This window comes from Montipora capricornis, chromosome 3 (genome assembly GCF_036669925.1).
Source record: "Montipora capricornis isolate CH-2021 chromosome 3, ASM3666992v2, whole genome shotgun sequence".
Classification (NCBI taxonomy): Eukaryota; Metazoa; Cnidaria; class Anthozoa; order Scleractinia; family Acroporidae; genus Montipora; species Montipora capricornis.
This window is the reverse complement of record NC_090885.1, coordinates 25,897,651-25,919,840: the sequence shown is the minus strand read 5'-3', so window position 1 is coordinate 25,919,840 and position 22,190 is coordinate 25,897,651. Positions and strand designations below refer to the sequence as shown.

Here is a 22,190-nt window from a genome sequence, read left to right as displayed (position 1 = left end):
ACTTGTCAACTGGGGGTATCCTACATGTAGGGCATTTGAGGTGTCAATTTTAAGAGATTTATGGCTTTCTTTCAGCCCAGCTTTTCTCATCAATTTTCCTAGTACATGCATATTACCTCTAAAAGTTAGTTGAGATGCAGGTACCTATCTGATCATGGTTACGGGCAACAATATTACATACCAACTTAAACTTGGCTCGCACTTTTTCAAGATTAGCAAACAACTCTTCATTCATAGGTTCATTCAAGGGAAGAGCTAGAATCATTGCTTTTAGTGTTTCCAGTGACTTAACACACCTGCCAAACAAAATAGAAAAACGAGTTTGAGGATAATGTCATGGAGTACTTGTCACATCCTAGTGGCATCTTACCTTTGGATATTGAGAATAACCTCTATGTCTACACCTCACGCATTTTTAAAAAAAAACTAATAAATATTTATTACTCCATCATGCAACATTTATTGTACAAGTTCCTTTTACCTTGTTCCCTCCTAACAGTGATGGCATTACTCAATGGAAGCCACTTCAGGAATTAACAACATCTAGGTACACTGAAAAAAATGTCCCCTTCATGAATTCAACGCCCTCCCTCCTAGGAATATCACTTAAAAGATTTTAAGATTTTACTCTGTATACCACCAGATATTTTACTCACCAGGATTTTTTTGTTTTAATTTTTTTTTTTGTAAAATAATGTAATTTTCTTTTCCTATGTACTATTTTCTCTTTAATTTTGTCTCTAATCTTGTGCCAGTTGTTGGGCCTTGTGTTGCTTGTGTGCCACGAATCCAAAGCAATAACAAATGTTGCAGTTTTTAGATTATTAATAAGTAACTTGTGACTTCTCCTTATTGATCCAATTTCTTTGTCTTCATTACCCTTCATGTGTTGTAAGGTTAGGTCAGATTTCGTTTTCTCTTGGGGGCGTTGAATGGATTTTGAATGAAGGACAGTTTTGTTAAATTTAGAGGATAGACCAGTGAAGAGGTATGATTTATAGTTATTTGTTTTGCACTTCTTGTAAACGTTCATAGTTTTTTCTTATTGATTATACATGTATGATTGTTTTTCACTGAATTGACATTGTGATTCGTATCACAGCTTCACTTGTTACTTATGCACAAGGTTATTTATGATGTCTTTCACTATAAATTATCACGTGTGATTTGCTACATTTATCTGTCTGTTTTGTAAATAATGTTTGTTTGTAATTAACAGCTATTCACCGAAATGGAGGTGGCTAGTGGTGGATATTTTACTGCACAGTGAGGTAAAATATCCACCACTAGACACTGACACTGAAGTGAATAGTTGTTTTAGTATGAAATAAAACAGTGAGATAATATAGCACAAAAAGATGATTTTAACTCATCTATTCCTGCAAAGATTACAACATTTTTGGGCGCAAATTCCGCACAAATTGCTCTGAGGTGAATAGCAAAGGCTATCCGGAGTTAGAGTAGCCAATCAGGGCGCACATTCAATGCTATCCACTAAGTATATACTAATGATTATTATTTCAGTTTTATGTGATTCCAACAAATAAATTAATGGAGAAAAGAAAGGCTTAGATTTGCAGTCCCAGTAAAGCTCATATCAAACACTACAACAAACGAGAGACAAATAAACCAGTTTAACACATATACATGTAGCAAAGGGCTGAGCAGTCTCTGCTCGCAGGGTAAAAATACAATACTTATATTTTAACTCATGGAGGCAAGTAATTTTTGTACTGACCTGGCCTTTGCATCGGGACTAGTAAGCAAAGTTTCATACCACATTGAAACAAACCCAAGATAGAAACCTACCTAGAAATAAAACATCGCTTTTAAAACAAGTACCAAAAACTGTCAAACAAATACAAATACTATGTTTTTATGCATAGCACATGTAGGATTGTTTTAAATACTTTACTCTGTCTTATGCCAGACGGTTTTACTTTGTCTAACGCCAGACGATTTTACTATGTCCAAAACCAGATGATTTCCTCTGCCTAACGCCAGATGATTTTACTATGTCTAATGCCAGACAATTTTACTCCGTCTAATGCCAGACAGTTTTACTATGTTTAACACCAGACAATTTTACCATGTCTAACACCAGATGATTTTCCCTGTCTAACGCCAGATGATGTTACTATGTCTAATGCCAGATGATTTTGCTCTGTCTAAGGGCTGACGGTGTTCACCAGACAGTAGCATGAAGAATATAAATTTACAATATTATACAGTCAAATCCCCACAACAAGTTTGTTTGAGTGATATATGTCGTTTTAAAATCACAAGAAAATAGGATACAAAACTATGGTTACATAGACTGATTTAAGTGATCACTAGTTAGGTATTATAACAACACTGTCGGAACAACCATGCCGGTTATGTTAATAGCATTGCTGCAGTAAAATCATTTAATCAAAAGTGTTGTAGGTCTCCCAGCATTTTTTTTTTCCGATGGGAAAACACTGGATAACTGGTAATAACAAAATAATACCAGATCAATATTCACAGTCAGGGAGGGTTACTTGTCAATAAAGATAGTTGGGTGATTCCATTGAGTTAACCCATTGACACCTGAACTGCCCTGGACCGCCCCCTTTGACGAGTAAAATCATCTGGCGTTACACAGAGAAAAATCTATTAAGTCTCAATCCTAAGAGTCAATGGGTTAAGATTACACTACACGTATTTGTTTGTTTTCTTACAAATTTGCCCTGGAATAAAATGATATATGAAATGAATCATATATTGAACCGCGGATATGAAATCAAGTGAAGCTGTGATCCTCATGGTTGTGAATACAATTTTAGCAATTGCGTAGAGAAGCCTGAAAAATTCAGGACTTCAACGGGCTTTGAACCTGTGACCTCATGATACCGGTGCGATGTTCTAACCAACTGAGCTATGAAGCCACTGATGTTGGGAGCTGATCAGCGGCTTCGTAGCTCATTTGGTTAGAGCGTCACACCAGCATCACGAGGTCACGGGTGACTCCAAACCCCACTGAAGTCCTGAATTTTTCAGTCTTCTCTACGCAATTGCTAAAATTGCATTCATAACTGCGAGGATCATAGCTCCACTTGAAATTAGCCATTGTTGCCTCATTCTTAAACTTAAAATTCAAAAGAATATTTAATATTGAACAAGACAACAAGGGCTAATTTGCAAACAAACACAAGAACACTAAAATGGTGGCCATTTTGGAATAAGGTGTATACAACATTTATTTGATTGAAACAACAGTGTTTAAACCAACTAATTATCATTGTTATTTAGATCCAGGGAAACACACCCACGAAACAGTTCTGTCAATCAAATAAAATTAATGAGAACTAGCAAGCAAGGAAGGCATGGTGTTTTAACCGTCTTTGCAAAAATTTGAACTTAGGTGGCAATCAATAGACTTATCTTGTTTAATAAAACAGCTTTGGAAACCAAAGATCCATTGTAATACTTCATATCTTGGAATTTATTCAGTGTTTAAGTTTCACACTATGTTTTCATTTTAACTTCCTTTTGCGAGAGCTACAGTCCCGTCATTTAGCAAACAATCCAGACATTTTTTCATTTTAAGTTCATTTAGCAACAGAATGGGAACATCAGGGGCAACGTCGTGCACACCAAAAATACCAATGAGAATTCAGAATAGACAAAAAAAGAGTGGATTCTACTCTATTCGGAATTCTCATCGGTATTTTTTCGGCCATCACCACTGACGTTCCCGTAGTGTTGCTAAAGAAGCCTACTGTATTACATGAGACTCGAGGACATTAATATTTGCATGCGGTATCTCAGGTTTTATTCGGTATCACAGTGTAAATTTCCCACTATTTTTATTTCAACCTGACTTAGCGCAAGGAAAAGTCCTGTCATTTAGGAAGCACTTCATTGACTATTCACCTTTTGAAATTTTAGAAAATTTATTTTTAAAGGCTATTTGCAATGACAAAAAATAGTTCATAGCAATTGTTGGTGTTTGTTGGCACTGTTTAATTTTCCAGACTTAAAAGAGAATCGGACACTTGTATCACACATATTTTATCTTTTCATTTTTGAGGAAATTTCAAACAACGTATGATACAAACACACATCGCCGTCACACTGACAGAAAAAGCATAATGTAACACTTTCGATCTTGTGACGTCAAATTCATTTCCCTAAGGACTTAACATGTTCACCCTCTTTTGCCGTGTAAAATGAAACAAATTTCTACACATATAACCCAAATGGGTTTTCGATTTCTTGGTTCTAAAAAAATTTGTGAACATCTTTCTCTGCAGATTTATTTTATTTTAAGCAATCTCATATGTCGTAGAAGGACACGGCTGAACTAATTGTGACAGACATTGACACTTTTGAATGTTCTGTGGATATGCTTTATACATTCAAATGAATTATTATCAACAGCTGTAAACATGGATACAGTTCAGCCCAGTGGTTAGGGGCACTTGCCTTGAGATCCAGAGATCCTGGGTTCAAGACACGTTCTGACCACTTGCTGAATTTGTTCCAGGTAGTCCCTGGTTCAATTTCCTGGCTGCACTTGGTTTGCCTTCGGCCAGCTGGGATTCTTAAAAGTTGTTCTGTTCAATGCTCGGAAATATTAGCTACTAGCTACTCTAAAAATCTGAGGGTAAATAATGATACTTACTTACTTACCTTACTTTAACGTTTTCTGAATGTTTTGAAATGATTTTTTCAAAGGATTGATTTTTGGTTGCGGAATCTAATTTAAAACTAAGTTGATGTAGAACCCACAGATTGTAAATTACATTTACAGCACGTTGCGAGGTAAAGCACATTTTTGAATGAACATGAAAAAAATCTTTTATTACATTTAAAACAAGCGCCCTCTTCGACCGTCTGACTTGTAGCAGAACTTGGTTGAAATTTAGATGGTGCTAGAATTTAAATATAAATTAAATTTATTGAGATTTTTAGTTCTGACAGCGGTAGGCAGAGAAAACAGATTTAGCCGTAAAATTTTCTGTGATTTGAGGTGCAGATCTTAATAAATGAAAAACTAAGTGCTTCCTAATGATGTTTTGAATGTCTGGCAGAATGGGATTATACATATGTACAATTTCTACGAACCTCACTGCCAATATCACGGCCTTTCGACAAACCCAAGTGATAACCTTCCAGAAGGCCTTGCATTTTCCCTTTCTCGTAGCCTTCCCTAAAACCTTTGTCAAAAAACCTGAAAAAAGAAGGAATAAGTGACTGCATTGCTTTCAAACAGCTTAAGATGAATGAGGACTGCACCTTTCCTCAAGAAAGACCACCGAGTCAAAAGCATCGTCTATCTCGTCTCTGAAAGCCATTTTAAATTGAGTAAGTAACTCGTGTAAGACTACGTATATTGTCCCGATTTAATACAGTCAACTCCCGTTATAGCGGACACCCTCGGGACCGCGATTTGGTGTCCGTAATTGCAAGAGTCCGTAATAGCGGGGTGCGAGAAAATTTTTATTTTGGTTTCCTACTGTACTGAAGTACAGTAATCTACATTTCTAAAAAAAATTATTTTCAACGAAAAACCCGAACATCAGCTATTGATTGCATCAGCTATCACATTGCCTTAAAATATCGTTCCAATCGGCTCTGTGTACTTCTCCTTTGAATAGCAACTTCCCCCGCTTTGTCACTCACTCGTGGATGCGAGGCCACCATGCTTACAAGGACATTTTCAAGCCTGTTATTGGTACCACGCTCACTTTACAGCGGGAACCGGAAAATGCAAAAGATCCACATGTTGTTGCTATTGTAGAAGATACGGGACGCATTGTTGGCCATATTTCATTACGTTTATCGAGAATTGTGTCATCTTTTTTAAAAAGGGCTAACCACAAGGCAACAGCAGAAATCTGTGGAAAACGGATCAATCGAGGATCTGGCTTGGGACTGCAAACTCCAGTTATTTATAAGATTTACGGCGGAAGGAAATATTTGGACAGACTGGACGAACTTATTCATGGCAGCGAGACTGCAAAGAGGGCCTGCAAAGAGAAAAAGATGAAGGAATTTTGATTGATGGACAGAAGAAGCGGAAATCGACCAAAAAAGACAAAGGCAGTCTCAAAAAGCAAAAGAAATAGACTTGATATGTCTGCAAATATTCCAAGATGCTGCTTGGTGTCAGCTATAACGAGAGAGAAAACAATAAAATTGTGACGTTGGGACCGAATAAAGTGTCCGTAAGTCCGTAGTAGCGAGAGTCCGTAATACCGGGAGTTTATTTCAGTCAAACGTCTGTAACTTTCGCCGGGGATTTTGCTGCTGTCCGTAATAGCGGGGTGTCCGTAATAGCGAGGTGTCCGCAAGGCGGGAGTTGACTGTAATTAGCACATGGGGGCCACACAGTGTGTCTCTTTGTATGTTCGAAATATAAAGAAATGTATGGGAAATATTGAAGAGTCCTAATATCGTAAACTTACATCGATAAATGACTATGTTAAAGCTCAAAATAAACGTAAACCTACCTCAGTTGTGGATTGTCATTTCTGCGGCTGAAAATGGCGAATTTGAGCTATTTGGTCGCTTATATTCGCCATTTTCAGCCGCAGAAATGACAATCCACAACAACTGAGGAAGGTTTACGTTTATTTTGAGCTTTAACATAGTCATTTATCGATGTAAGTTTACGATATTAGGTTTCTTCAATATTTCCCATACATTTCTTTATATTTCGAACATACAAAGAGACACACTGTTTGTGTGTGTCCCTGTGCATTAGCCACTGTCGTGACACTAAGGTAAATAGTTGTTTTAGTATATACTAAAACAGTGAGATAATATGGCACAAAAAGATGATTTTAGCTCATTTATTCCTGAAAAGACTACAATATTTTCGGGCGCAAATTCTGCGCGAATTGCTCGGAGGTGAATAGCAAAAGGCTATCCGGAGTTTGATTAGCCAATCAGCGCGCGAGTTCAACGCTATCCACTGTTTTAGTGACAACCGAGAAATTGAAAAATGGCTCAAATCGCGTCGGATCAGGAAAATAACCACACAGGAAGGAAGCTACCCACAATGGCAATAAGGTTTGGCTTTTTAATTGATAATTTTTTCATATGATTATCTTCTTAAGCCTTTTGTGGGGGTTCACAGACAAATCTTATCAGTTTTGTTGGCCATGCTCACAATGAGCTTGGGGTACCTCCATACTGAAACTTGTGTAACCCCGTAACTTCTTTAATTCCGCCATTAACTTCTGTAACCCCATAATTTCAGTTATCTTGTAAATTTTGTAACCCCGTAATTTCTGTCATCTTGTATCTTCTTTAACCCCGTAACCTCTGTGACCCTGTAACTTTTGTAATACGGTAACTTTTTAACACCGAAACTTGTGTAATCCCGTCATTTCTTTAACTTCGTACTTGAACTTGTGTAACCCCGTAACTTCCGTAATCCCGTAGCTTCTATCTGTATCTTCGTAATTTCAGTAAGTTTCTGTTTGTGGTGTCTTAGTGTTGATCGTGTTTGCATTTACATCTTTGCTTGTTTGTCTGTACTTGTTTGACTAAGGCGGGGCTTAAACTGAAAGCCTTTTCTCCGCCATTTAATAATAATAATCTTACAAGAAATTATTACTGATTTTAAAAAATCATTGTACTATCTAATGATGTTTTTTCAATCAGTAATAATTTTGATTAAGATTATTTAAGTAACACAATCCAAACAAAGTACAAAACAAACACAAATATATAACGTTAACTCACTAATAAAGAGAAACCGCGAAAAGACAGCAAGTAAGAAAGCAGCAATTTGTAGGTGATAACAGTGGGAGCCGCCGGCAATGGGTCTCACTTACTATAATTAATGGATAGACAGCTTAACTTTCTCTCTCGCAATAAAACGCATAAATTTGAAGAAGACTAACCAAAAAAGGTCTATTGTTTAGGTTGTGTCGATACAAAATGCTTTGGGACGTTAGTACGTTTTATGAAAATGTTTTAAATAACAGAATCTCTTTTGCCTTTTACTTTCAGTGAAGACCGTAGGCAGAGAAGCTCAATGATAAACTTTTGTGGGTGAGTTTAAACCATCCGGTAGCTGTCGCAAACGGAGAAAATAAATTAACAATTAAACTGATCATTTAAAGACTGTGTCTGCCATCTCAACGTTTTCGATCAAGGGCACGCTGCAATGCAAGGAATAGACCATGGTTGTTTACCATTTACAAGCAGAAACCGGTTGGTGCTAAGTTTGTTCAAATGGTAAGCAAAAACTCCCGAATGGAAAATTTAGTTGGGATCGGCGTGTACCATTTACAAAATCCGTTCAAGGTTACCGAGAGAGTCTGGAGGGAGGCAAAATCATGGGGGTATGCAAATGGTAAACACTTTTTCCGTTTGGAAATTCCGTTTGGGAATTTTGGACTACCTTTCAAGAAATACCGTTTAATTTTCTCCAAAAATTTTCCGTTTGGGAAGACCAAAATAGGCTTACCATTTACATTCCAACCGAAATTTCCGGATTTTTGTAAATGGTAAACAACCATTCGTATTCTCAGTATTTGACTGGAACTAGTTTTCTCCAGGTGTTTCACTCGACTTCAGTTATTTTCTTTTTGCATTTGCAGAAGCAAGGCGCAAGGCAAAATGTATAGCTCAGGGTCTTACCTAATTACAAGTGAAGTCCTCTTTTATCTCCCTCGAAAAATCTGGTGAGCTGTGCCAGCAGGGCACACTCGTGTTTTGTGCCGCCAACAAGCAAGTCTTGGTCACCGATTCAGGGCCGTAGCCAGAAAAAAGTTATGACTGAGACAATGTCGATGGTTAAATTCCCTTCGTAGGTATTTAGGTGTTTATGATGAGTACTTTTTGAAGGCATCACTGGAATCACGCTTTATTAATATTAAAAAAAAAATCACCAAAAAATAACAGAGGCAAGTGCCTCGGTTTGCCTCATACTGGCTACGGCCCTGCGATTGTCATTTTCAAAGACACCACACTCGCAAGGAATCTGCTCAAAAGTTGACTTTTAGAAAAACCTACGAAGCCTTCAGGAAACAACTAACGTCTATTACATATCAAAGCCATGATTAAACATGTCAATTTAAAAAGAAACATTTGTCTGGAAACTAAACTCGTATTTTGCAATTTGATCACCGGCGTATGACGGGTTTTCGGAGTTTCTTGTTTGCTCAAATAAAGTTATTTTGGGGTACACATAAACAATTTTTTTTAGTTATTAAAAAATGTGATGTGGCATGCACGAGTGCCAGCGCAAATGACTTTACTGATAATTTTCGTCAAAACGAGTCCCTAATTTATGCCTTTCTCTTAAAATCAACAGGTGATCATGAACAAATGCGACTTCGAGACATCAGAGAAAAGTAGCACTTTGGAATGGAAGCAGAATTTCAACTAGAAAACATTTAAACGTAACTAGGTTTTGCTTCGACCACTCAAAAAATAAATGTTTTAAAACCGTTTTTACGGTTGATCCACGTTTATTTTTTTGATATCTCGCCGAGATTGCTGAAAGTAGCATTTCCGAGCTGCTTCAAGATTTCAAAATTTTCTGGAGGAGAATTTCCCCAGTACACCCTTCAAGTTAGCGTCTCCGGCGCTTGTTTATTAGCCCCCACCCCCCCCCCCCCCGCTCCCAATGCAAAATATGTTCCGCCGTCCCTGACATAAAGAGATGATAGGTGTGGAAGGGGCATTTCATTCGATAATATAAATATAAACAAAAAGAGAAAGAGTCAACTACATGGTAAAACAGCAACCGCGAATCTTTACAGTTATAAGTGGAAGTGGCTGGCTGAATGACATGGTACTTATTTGATAATTATACAATCAAGAACTTACTTCCCTTTCAAAAAGAAAAGAACTCGAAGAAAGCGTTGAGAACGACATATCAGCAACTGTCATATAAAATGTACTAATTTATTCAAATGCACAGATAGCTCATAGTCTAAGATCGCTTGTGATTGGCTACAAAGCAACATAATTACACCGTTGTTGCTTTCAGCTGTTTCTTTGTGCGTGAATATCCGGTGAATAGGAGAATATGAAAGCTTCAAAGATATCCGAGCCAGAGCGGCTAAAACGCTCATCATCGTGATTCTATAACAGATTGCACGTAGGAAGGAAGAATGTGGTGCTTTATTTCCGAGCCGAACGGCATAATTCACGAAATTTTTCTTCCAAAAAATGCTGTCGGCCAGGAGTGTTTAGACAAGGTGGGGAATTACGACTCGCTATTCTCTTTTGCGATGAATATTCTTAAAGTTTCCGCATTTTGGTTTTATTTTTCATCGATGTCCATCGCTTCGGAAATTAATTTTGAGTCGTGGCTAAGTCCTTTTTGTGTTATCTTTCAATCATTTCAGGTCTGCGAAAAGTTAAAGCTAGTCGAGAGGGATTATTTTGGTTTGAAATTTGGTGGCGCAAAAGGTGCTCAATTTTGGTTAAATTTGAGAAATTCTCTGTCGTCGCAGCTGTCAGGAAAGCCGCCTTATCGCTTGTATTTTCTGGTGAAATTTTTCGTTAAGCCACAAGAACTTCAGCAAGAAATTACACGGTAAGTGAGACAGGTGAAATTTTGGGGCATGTTTTTGCATTGTCACAATATGTACCTGCTGTACGCGTACGTTGTCTTTCAAGGCAGTATTTCTGATAATTCAAGTCTAGGCTGAATCTTAAATGTAAGCTGTTTGTCAACCACGTACCATTCATTTGCATTTCTTAATAAATCTTTATTTCTGACTTGCAGTCATCAATACTATCTAACTCTAAAGAATTTTGTCAGCGAGGAAAAGTTGGATTTGTCATCCCTTCAAATGAAGACAATCGCTCGGCTATGTGCTCTGATTTCACAAATAGAAAATGGCGATTATTCTCAAGAAAGAGTTCCCGAGTATTTCTCCTATATTCCCATGTCCGTTTGTAATGAGTATGCCAAAACTTCAGACCTTCAGAAGGACGCAGCGATTGAGCATGCCAAGCTAGTGAACTCTTCTGCTAGCGAGTCTAAAATAGAGTTTTTGCACGTCACTTGCGGCATCCAGGGCTATGGGATTGAGGTCTTTCACGGACGTTTGAATGACGATAAAACCCTGAAAAAGGTCGACATTTATGTTGGCAGTGATGGAATACGAGTGTTTAGTATTAACCGCGAGTATGACATCAAGCAGGGAAAAGATGTCGCCAGGAGAACTCTTGAGAAACGGTAAGGCTGTAATTGTGTCACATCACACCTTTCATAATTAATCGCTTTGCTTGGTGCCTTTATTGTGTGAAATTATGTGGTGAGAGGAAAGCCAGGTTGAAAATAGGAAGAAAGATTCGTTTGGTTAAGGTTAGAGTATTTTCAGCGTTCTCAGATTGAGATGCGGTTTATATAGCCAGCATATAGATTCTGTTTTGTTTCAGTGTCCTCAGTTTTGCTGTGAACTTTTGACAACTTATTTTCATTTGCATTTTAAATTTAAGGGGCGCAACATTCAAGCTTTTTGTTCGACTTTATAAGCTTTTTTCTGATATCATAAAATTTAAAAGAGATAACCCTTAACCTTTTCGACTGTCTAAGGCGAAATAGTTTCGTTTTCAATCTGTCTGCTTTGGAAATAAAGTAATAACTCATTTACTTTGAGTAATTGTAATAGCAGCTTTTAGTTCAAACCGCAAGCTACCATTTTTTGGCAAACACGATTCTGATATTTTACTTTGTGAAATCTGATTTCAGTAGGATGCCATTTCAATTTTTTCCTTATGCTCAAGTTCTTGTTGCCTGAAGAATAAATTTATTTGAAAATACAATACTACTGTGGGGTAACGCGAATAGCAGAAAAAAATTTCTTTCAGTGGAATCGGGGCCGCCTGCTGTAAAGAAAGAGACAAACCAGATGCTGTCTTTGGAACTGTTTTGGAAAACAGAGAGGCGAGATATACGTGTAGGTATTAAAAGGCTCGCACATTTGCATTATAAAAGAGTCGCACATCTGCTTTATGCGGCTACCGCTCGAATTGCAGAAGAAAAAAAACACTACTTTTTTAAAGGAATTTAGTTTTATAAATTGAATGAATTGATTTTCTGCCGTGCTGTGAGAAATAGTAAGGTTCTTTGGTATTTCTCCTGGGTAACAAATTTCGCACACATCAGCGGTCTCATTTCTTAAAAGGCTTGATTATAAGTTACATGTAATTCATTTTAGTTTTTTTGTTGTTTTAAAATGACTTTTCGCAAGTTTCTGATGATGACCAAAAAAAATTAAGCTGTTTCGTGAAAAAAATGAAAAAAATTCTTCCACCAATGGCTTTCAAGTGCCTTCATATGTTGTAATTATGGAGCAAGCTACCATGAAAGTGTTTGAATGCGTAAATTGGTTCACAGCGGGAAGTCGATTTCGCACGAAAATTGCATAGCATTTCTTTGATTTCTTTTTCAGAAAGTTCCCTTTTTGAGTGGAGGGGATTTAAGGGTTATCGTGGTGCTTTTTAATCATCCATGTTGTATCGAACTCCAAGAAGCGTTGTGCATTTGTTCCCGCAAAGTAGGTAGTCAATTGCAGAAAAAAACCAATATTGTGTTACGTAATAGACCGATAAGTCTACATAAGGTACATAATATGGCTTGAAATTGCCCTGTAGCTGTTTATTCTTAAAAAATAACAATTCTCGTTAAAATGATCGAACAGAGAGAGAGAACGTTTTGGTAGTGGAACCCTTTGCTAGTAATATGAGCAGGTGTTCAACACATTCTTTTCGCATGCAGCCTTAGATGATAACGTCATTCAGGCCTTCTGTAGATTCCATTATTGCTTTACATTGCAGAGAAAGCGTTTCCCTGGAATTTTGAACACTAGAAAAGCCACTGTCCTAAATTTTTAACCATATGCGCGCACTATTTATATTTGAGATTGGCATTTAGCCCCAGGGATAAGATTGATATTCGGGATGTACGTCATGCGACCTGATTTTTCGAAGCAGACCTTGTAGAAGTGAAGCGCCCATTCTGGTAACCTGTATTGACACTTATACATTTATATTGCAAAGTGACAATTTACGTGTCAATTTTGGGCGAAACGAAAAGAACACTTTTGGTTAATTTTTGAGAGAAATGCCTCATACTTCATTAGTGATGATTGTCTTCTGAGACACCCACGCCGGTGGTAACAGTTTTAATCCAAGAATGACAACGCACACTTGCCTTGTCGAACGGCTTGGAGTAAGCGCGAAATTATTACAATAACGACAAATAATATAAGGCAACGTTCTCGTAGCCGTCGTCGTCTTCCTTGCGTAAGCTTCCGAATAAAGTGCACAAGCGTGAAGAACGAAGTATGTAACATATTACATGCAAAGCGCTGCTGACGACCCGATTTTTTTTTAAATGGCTCGATGGCCCTTTTAAACCTAGTTTATATGTCGAGTTTCAAACGAAAAAAATCGAGACGAATTTAATTCAAGGAATTAAATTCGTCGGAATAGCGACGTATAAAACCGTCTGTCATAAATTAAATTCGTCCAGACGTTGGATCCGTCTGCACCAGACGGATTTCAGACGCATCGAATTGAATGCATAAATTTGAATACGTTAATATGTAATTTAAATGGCGGGAAACTAAGGCCTTAAGAGGGTATTTACATAAGACCGGTACGAACTCAGACTAGTGTGAACTTGTATCGGTATGAAATTTTTACATGACACCGGGAAACTAAGGCCCTGTTTACAAGCAGGTAGGGTAACCCTACTTCTAGGGTTACCCTAGCAGGAGGGTCAAAGATGGCCCGGGTTTACAAGCAAAATTTCACAGGTAGGGTTACCCTAACTCCCGGGACAACTTTGCGTGCTTGGTAACCGCCAGAATCGCAAACACAATGGAAACCGCTAAAAAGTTGTCCCGGGTGGGCGAGTTGTCCCAAGCAGAGCGTTTACAAGGCAGCTAGAGTTACCCTTGCGCTAGGGTAACCCTAGCACTCAGATTACCCGACCTGCTTGTAAACAGGGCCTAAGGCCTTAAGGGGTTATTTACATGAGACCGTTACGAACTCAGACTAGTGTGAACTTGTATCGGTATGAAATTTTTATATGAAACCGGGACCAAATTGCCCGAGTCGCGAAGCGACAAGGGCAATTTGGAAAACTTTGAAAACCCAAGTGAAATTAATCCTTAAATGCACGAGGGCACATTGCGATTACGTGCTTATCACATAAAGGGCAAAAGTATTGTGGGAAGCCCGTTCAGTGCATATTGTGTTTTGAGTTGCAAAAAAGGCAAAATGAAATATTAGGTAGGTGTTTCTTTTCAAATGATCTTTATTACTCAGTGTAAAAAAGAACCTACAACACACATAAGTCTGTTAGAATAAATATCGAGAACGGTTCTCTTAAAGCGCTGACCATTTTAAATATCAATTCAAAGCAAAAGAACGTTGAAAAACCAGTGCTTTCAAAGACAAGAGTTAAAATTTGCATCTACTTTACGAAATGCCGCAGCGCGTGCTTTAAACAACTTTTACTGAAACTTAAGTCTAACTTCGCTTTTTCTCCTTGTTGAAAAATAACACGAGAAGTCATGACTTGACAAGTTTGGTTATAAAAAAGGAAAAATTTTCTGAAGCCTTGAAATGAAGTAAACTTGTAAGAACGCGTCTTCCAACCAAGAGGTGTTACTTCAAAAAATTGGCACCTCCTTTGTGGAAGCACCGGCCATTCAAACTATCAAATGGAAGAAAAAGTAACGCGCGTGCTTTCAACAACTTTAACTGAAGGTTAAGTCTGACTTTGCCTTTTTTTTCCTTATTAAAAAGATAACACGACAATTCTGTGAATTCCATGTGCGTTATTAAAGCTTCCGTCAGAAAGGAGCTAAAATTCGCATCTAAATGTATACGAAATTCCGCCGCTAATGCTTTTAAACAACAAATTAACTACTTTAAGTCTTTTCCTCAAGTTTTCGCGATCCAAAATCGATAAACAGTTAAATAAGCTGTAATATGGGGTGTACCGGGGGGTCAAAATCTAGGGGGGTCCAAATTCACTAGGACACCAGTCTCATGTAAACGTGTGGAGTCCGATACGAACTCATACCGGTCTGAGTTTGTCCCGGTCTCATGTAACTACCCCTTAACGATGGCGTAACTTGATGACATATCATTTCAATGTGCGTATTCTCAGTAGTTGTACAAGAATGCAGCAGGAAACAGAGAATAACCAAGACTCGCAGCAATAATCGTTTCGTGATCACAGCTAACAATATCATTCTATGAAGAAGTTGTTGCCTTTTCAATCTTTCCCAATTAATCATAGGCTCGATTACCAGCCGCTGTTTCGGAAAATGAGCGAGCGGCGGAAATCGAGCCTATATTAAGCATGGAAAAAAGAATCCCATTCCCTCTGTTTAATTAATGGCCGTCACGGCTCACAGGTTCACCATTTTTTAATTCTGTATTGAATTCGTCGTCTAAAATCGGAGCTCTAAGAAGTTAATAGGAATTGAATTCGTCTCAGTTAAATTCGACGTATAAACTAGTCCTTAAGAGTGGTCGTCGTGATCCGACATTTGATCACCCTTTGTCTTTACGCGACATGCTTTTACTGACTTCCGGGAAGTGAAAACTTACGTCAATAGACAACGCGACCAATCGTAAAGAATACTGGACAGTCGGTCAATTGTGACTGAAATGTTTAGATACGCTTGCTTTTTCACACATCATCCAAACCCGGTTTGTTGTTATCTCCTTCAGGGTAGCCTTTGAAGATGTTTCTACAGTGTCTTACAATAACCGCTCATTTACCGTTGTCCATGGTGGAACAGGTCCTCAAGCTCAGCGAGACACGTACAAAATGAAGTCCGAGAGCGATGCAGTTGCTTTGTTTCGAACTTTCACTGAATACCACACCTTTTATCAGTGCAATACTGTCAAGCGATCGGTTATTGACCAGTGCACCAGGACCTTCGCTGGGCGTTTGCTGTCCGTGTTCATGCCGCGAAACGATTTCGGCAGGATTTTCCTGTTTGATGTACAGCGCACGCGGCGTCAAGCGTACAGTCACGCGTGGGGTGAACTAAACTCATGTCGCGTAATTGACGTGGTCAGCTCTACATCCGATACTTTTCGTACTGTGGGCGCATCGACGGAGTACCGCCCAGTACAGTCCCCGCTCTCGCTTCGTAAATGCTTTTTTCCAAAGAGGGGCGAGGGGTCCAGAGCCTTTGCTGAGAGGGAAAGTATGGAAAATATGTCTCCAGAAAAGCTAAAGCTCATGGTCCGGCACCTCCAAGACGCCCGCGTCTGTCAGATTTGCATGGATAATGAAGTTGCCACAGCTTTCTGCCCATGCGGACATGTGGTGTGCTGCGCGGATTGCTCGACTATGTGCAAAGAATGCCCTCTATGTCGCAGCCAGATAACGTACGCACAGCGGGTCTTCTTTCCATGTGAATGAAGGATATAACAGACTCGTGAGCCTTGCTCTGGTCGGATACATACCGACCTCAGTTGATCCACGATCCACTTGGCTTTATATTTTTCTGAACAAGTAAAAATGATGGCAAATCTAATATGGTTTTGGACACTGAGATTACGAGTCAACTGACTCGTTGAAAACGGTCCAGTTCGAGTAAGGAAGTTCAGTTGCACATTTTTGATAGACGATTCAACGCACGAGTTTCGTTGGGATGAGACAAGATCATTCATGAAGTCTCTTGATTGACGGGATAAGACAATTATTTGGATACAGAGAGAGAATACTTCGAATTATAAATATTTTAGAACAGAGGAAGATTGTAGAGTTTAGATTTTCTAGAAATTGTTCAACTTCGTGTATTGAGTTGTAGTTTTATACATAGATTTCCAAAGGACGAATGGACCACTTATAAGTAAGTACTCAGTACTATAAATACCAAGAAACGTTCTTGAAGGTCGGCCTTCTGATGTTTTCAGTAAGTGAGTTCATAAGGTTACTGGTGTTTTAAACAGTAGTTTAGAAGGTTGCCCACTTGCAATTGCTTGTGTGGAATTTTCCGCGCGTCAATTTTGGGTTCTTTTAGGTTTAGTTGCACAATATTCACTCGTCGAAGATAAACCTGATAAAATGACAACGAACCGAGCAGTTGGCCTTGCAGACTAAATTAAGGGTTGAGATGTAAACTTTTGTTATTAAGGTTGGATTTGACCAGCGACGCAAACACACGGTCAAGGAATGACTTTTGTCCCATCAGAAGGATAAAAGATGGTCGCTTAAGAAAAGCAGTCAAAGAGAAGATATGCTTGTCCGCTTTAGTGTATGCGTAGTGTTCAAGTCCCACTCGGTGGAATTTCTGCTCAAATCTTTACTCAGTGGATGTTAAATTTTTGCAAAATTGCCTCATATCGCGGCGTTGCAAACCATCTTTTTTTGCCACCAGTATGAATGATTTTTTTTTTAAATTTCAGGCATGAAAGATGTGGGGGATGATTATAAAACTATAAAGTATCGTTATTTAATTTTCTCTGCCAGTCTTAAAAGCCTTGACTGGTAAATGAAGGTAGCTCCGAAAAATTGAGGAAATAAATCCGTTCAGTTTACGTTTGTGTATCAAATTACTTTTCTAGGGTTTTGCCACTGTGATTGTATTCCAAAAAACAGACAGTCATGGTCTCTAAAAGGCCGTTTACACGACAGAGAAATTTGGATCCGGACCCGTCAAAAAAGCGGCCATGGACTCATAACTTTTGTAAAGAAACACTGGAGTTTCTGCAGGGCCATAAAGGCCGTTTACACGACAGAAAAATTTGGGTCCGCCTATGGCCCTGCAGAAACTCCGGTGTTTCTTTACAAAAGTTATGTGTCCGTACCGCTTTTTTGACGGGTCCGGACCCAAATTTTTCTGTCGTGTAAACGGCCTTTATGGCCCTGCAGAAACTCCAGTGTTTCTTTACAAAAGTTATGAGTCCATGGCCGCTTTTTTGACGGGTCCGGATCCAAATTTCTCTGTCGTGTAAACGGCCTTTATGGCCCTGGAGAAACTCCAGTGTTTCTTTACAAAAGGTATGGGTCCATACCGCTTTTTTGACGAGTCCGGGCCCAAATTTTTCTGTCGTGTAAAAGGCCGTTTACACGACAGAAAAATTGGGTACGGACCCGACAAGAAAAGAGTACGGACCTCACATTTTTGCCCGTGTAAACTTTGCGGATCATGTCTTTTGGCATCGGTACGGACTCGTGTTCTTTTCGGACGTGTCTTGCTCCGCTTGGAAGGACGAAGAAGTTGAGTCTCTTATTGATATATTCTCGGAGGAAACTGTTCGTCGCCATTTTGTTTTAGAGGAATTACGCATGCCTGGTAGCAGCATACAGCTGCACCAGTTGTACCAGAAATTGGTCCGATCCCCTAAAAGTACAGTGTAAACGAAACTTTCGAAATTTGGTCCTTAGACCTCTTTCGGTCCGACCTGCGCTTAAACATTATCCGTGTAAACGGCTAAAATTATGCAGTCCGTACCACTTTAAGGACGGGTCCGTACCGAATTTTTCTGTCGTGTAAACGGCCTTAAATAGGATAAATTATCCGCAACATTTTTGTGAAAGATTAACTTGCAAACTATCCAAAAAGCTACAGCAAGAATTATTATCCCTTCAAGGTAGAGGAGTTATACTGGATGAACTTGGCTGGAAAAAGTTAATAACACAAAGATTCGTGCGGCTGGCTGTTCAATAGGTAACTGAAATCCACAACAATCCTTCCCTATCTCACATGAGTCGGATGTTCACAAATGATTTTTCAAGTGAACATTCCTACCATCTTTCAAAGACCCACTAAAATTGAAACCCAGACCAAAGAGCAGATAGATCTGTTGTGTGGAACAGGCAGCAGCCCATTTACACAAAAGTTCATCGGACAGGACAGATTATTGTGTCATATTGAGTGATTAGAGTGATAGATATATTCCATATTTTCAGCCCCGCTCCAGCTTTCACCTTTCCCCCAACCTTCATTTCGCTTCCATAGGACTACCACTCGAGCTTGCCAATCTGCTCGTCGAAGTTTAAGTACGATTCCGCAAAATAACGCTAACTTAATATCGTACTTTAGTCACCCAACTAGTGGACTAATGCAAATCCTGAATTTTAATTGGCTTTCGTTTTATTCCCAAATAAATATTTCTATAACTTGCATTTGCTAACTTTATTATTGCCTTTTCTGTCCGACAAGTTGGGTGATACAATTAGACCCTTCGCCCTCAAGGGCCGCTAGGCGAAGCCGAATGGGCTATTGACCCGTAGCCCTTGCGGGCTACGAGTCTAATTGTTAAATATTGTACACTTTCATTCAGCTCAGTGGATAGAAACATTCATTGTCTCCAAGTCAGAAGAAACTCCGCCATTTCTTAAACATGCCAGCTAGTATTGTTGCACCCTCACTAACCGACATATTTACAAAATCAATCCTCACGCGAATCTATCCAACTGATTCTGGAAATTGGCAAGGGTGACACCAATATTTTAAAAAGGCTTAAAATCAGACATAAATAATTATCACCCCATCTCCGTTATCCCAGTAGTCTTGAAAAACTTGTCTATGACCACCTCTATCATTACCTAAATGATAATAAACTGCCATAAAGTTGCCAGTCAGGGTTCCGTTCCTTAAATTGTAGCTATCGACAATGGCTTCCTGAGTGGCGTCGACCAGGCAACTATCACTTGGTTTCAATCGTACCCAAGCAATCGGACCCAAAGATGTAATGTAAATGGCAGATTGTCAACTCCTCGCACTATTACTTGTGGGGTTCCGCAAGGCAGCATAGTAGGTTCCTTGTTTTGTTTTTATAATTAAGGTATGTTAACGATCTTCCTAACTGCCCCTGGGAGGCTTCCCCGAGAATGTTCGCTGACGATACCAATATAACCCTAACTGCAAAAACTTTAACAGACCATAGACTAGCAATAACTCCTGAACTCAGTAACCTTAACTGTTGGCTGAGAGCTACTTAGCGGGTTGAGTTTAAATGTGGCTAAGACCGAGTTAATGATAATTGGATCTAGGCAGAGATTAGACACTAATGTGACGAGGTTAATAATACGAATTGATGACCGTCGAGATGATCAGGATTTAACCGAGGGAGTCTGGAGGGAGGCAAAATCATAGGGGGATGCAAATGGTAAACACGTTTTCCGTTTGGAAATGAAATCCCGTTTTCTCCGGAAATTTTCCGTTTGGGAAGACAAAAATAGGCTTACCATTTACATTCCAACCGAAGTTTCTGGATTTTTGTGGTAAATGGTAAACAACCTAGATCACGCTAAACCCGTGGGGCTTACCATTGATGATCGGCTTTTTTGGTCAAATCATATAGACGAAATATGCAGGAAAGCTTCCTCAGCTATAGGAGCTTCGAAACAAATACGGCACTTTATCTCAGCTAATACTGCGCCCCAAATTTATAACGCTTTCATGATATTACCGCATTTTGATTATTAAAATCCTGTCTGGGACTGCTTAATTGGTCAGTCAAGGGATAAGCTGCAAAAATTACATCATGCGTGGATTCAAAAGGATTTATTGGATTTCTCTCCAAACGTGCCTCCCGAAGAAATTGAAAGATACGTGATCCTCTAGTCCACTGGCCGATCTGCGAGACGATAAAATCGATAAAATCGAAAAGGACGACAACTAGAGTATCGATTTTTATCGGTTGACCAATAAAATCGATAAAAATTAAATTTGATTAATTTATTCATTGATTTTCAGAAATCGATTTTTATGGATTGCACACGTTAACTCTTTCCCACTCATGCAGGTCGCATGGGCATGAAGTATCATGGGATATGTTTAATTTACGGTTTTCTTGACCTAAGCATTTCAGAGAAATAAAAAGAAAAAGCCATGAGACGAGAGACAACATAGGTATGTTGACGAGAGAGTCAGCTTAACACTGGCCAAGACGTTAAAATAAATTGATCATATCCCAGATTTCCTTTCGGGATTGTTGCGTGCACTTCGCATTATTCAGTTGATATAATTTTGCGGAACAATTTCAGCACGCTGATTGGTTGAGGGCACATTGATTGATCCCAAACAGAGTGCAGAAAAGTGACATTAGTGCAGATGGTTGAAATTAGTGCAATAAAGGTGACAGTTTACACGTATATTATTTAGGAGGCTCTGTTTGGCGGGTGCCATCACTGGCCGTTTGAATTTCAAAAGGAGCTATTTCGTCATTTAGATCAGTTGTTGCTCCGCTGTCGGTAATTCATTGATAAGTCTATCATTCGTCCCTTTTTAGTAATTTTAATGTCGGTGTTTCATTGTTCAATGCCATGTGGATTGTCAGAATTTGTCCGTAACACTCTGACGCATTAATAAGTAATCGCGTGATTCAATATCTCTTGCAATTTGTAATAAATGTGCTCTTGTTAAAATTTGTTACTCTTTGAAAATGTTACTCTTGCTCATTTATTCCAAATTACACTCGTGATCATCCGATTACATATACAAACCTTATGAAATACGTGTCATAGGAATCTCGTCGTATTATGGGTGGATGTGTTGATGGGGTAACCGTTCGTCTAGTCTTTTTCAATCAACATCATGCAATCAAAAAAAAAGTTTTTTTTTCTCTCTAAAGACTGTTTGAAAGCAAAACTGAAAACTGTTAATAAATTGGTAACTCAAAAAGGACCTGTCATCATATTTTCAGTTTCATTTTCTTTTCTCGCTTTTCAGTTCTTTTCAATGGGCATTTGATTGGAATGATCGTACCAACAAAGTGAAGTTAAAATGAACAAGAAGCTATTTAAAAAAATGGTGTTTAATTTGTTTTAGGGGTGGAAATTGCCTCAAAGGAGAAGGACAAGAGAAAGGATTACATATTGTGGTCGCCTATCATCTCGAGATTCGTTAATGCTTTTTATTTTCCAGCTTTCATGAGAACCATTCACCTCAGTTTGTGTGTCAAAAGTCCGGAAAAAGGATTTCATAATCTATTGATCAGAAGCCATTTTGTTGGCTCTTGTAAGTGTTCTTTATTTTGCATTGTCAAATAAAATATTTGTTTGGGTTTTTTTTATTTTACTGAGTCTAAATGAAGTGATAAATCCAACCTTTGTGATTATTCTGGCACACTCCCCTTCAAGTTCTACAATTTGAGCAAGAAGCACATTTGGATGAATTCGAAGGGGCGTTTCCTTTTCTCATTTTATTAATCTTCATCGCCACATAATCCTGAAGTTCGAACTTCAGTCTTCTTTT

General features: G+C 38.7%; 2 protein-coding genes and 1 long non-coding RNA gene across 4 annotated transcripts in view; 2 read left to right on the top strand and 1 right to left on the bottom strand.

The window, feature by feature from the left end:
• Window positions 1-6,361, bottom strand: part of LOC138042673 (protein LTO1 homolog) — an 8,056-nt gene extending 1,695 nt beyond the window's left edge. Inside the window, exons 1-4 of the mRNA XM_068888624.1 lie at window positions 5,263-6,361; window positions 5,092-5,197; window positions 1,739-1,809; window positions 182-296 (exon numbers count right to left, since the gene is read on the bottom strand). Of these exons, the coding sequence (XP_068744725.1) occupies window positions 182-296; window positions 1,739-1,809; window positions 5,092-5,197; window positions 5,263-5,321 (351 nt within the window). The 5' untranslated portion in view covers window positions 5,322-6,361. The remainder of the gene's footprint in view (window positions 1-181; window positions 297-1,738; window positions 1,810-5,091; window positions 5,198-5,262) is intronic.
• LOC138042675 (uncharacterized) lies at window positions 5,203-9,422 on the top strand. 2 transcript variants are annotated; one of them, XR_011131065.1, is made up of 4 exons: window positions 5,203-5,331; window positions 7,990-8,217; window positions 8,583-8,666; window positions 9,299-9,407. It is a non-coding gene; the product is annotated as an uncharacterized lncRNA (long non-coding RNA). The 2 variants fall into 2 exon arrangements; XR_011131064.1 differs by lacking the exon at window positions 8,583-8,666 and having other exon boundaries at window positions 7,990-8,031; window positions 9,299-9,422.
• Window positions 9,423-9,988: 566 nt separating this feature from the next.
• LOC138042657 (E3 ubiquitin-protein ligase MYLIP-like) lies at window positions 9,989-17,520 on the top strand. The gene is made up of 4 exons (XM_068888604.1): window positions 9,989-10,190; window positions 10,341-10,531; window positions 10,724-11,179; window positions 15,700-17,520. Exons 1-4 carry the CDS (start codon window positions 10,104-10,106, stop codon window positions 16,400-16,402), a joined length of 1,437 nt encoding a protein of 478 aa, XP_068744705.1. The 5' UTR covers window positions 9,989-10,103; the 3' UTR covers window positions 16,403-17,520.
• The last annotated feature ends 4,670 nt before the right edge of the window (window positions 17,521-22,190 follow it).

Coding starts and splice junctions, on each gene's coding strand:
- LOC138042657 (XM_068888604.1), top strand. CDS start 10,104: ATGTGGTGCTTTATTTCCGAGCCGAACGGCATAATTCACGAAATTTTT. Junction 10,191..10,340: donor GCCAGGAGTGTTTAGACAAG/GTGGGGAATTAC, acceptor CAATCATTTCAG/GTCTGCGAAAAGTTAAAGCT. Junction 10,532..10,723: donor CTTCAGCAAGAAATTACACG/GTAAGTGAGACA, acceptor TCTGACTTGCAG/TCATCAATACTATCTAACTC.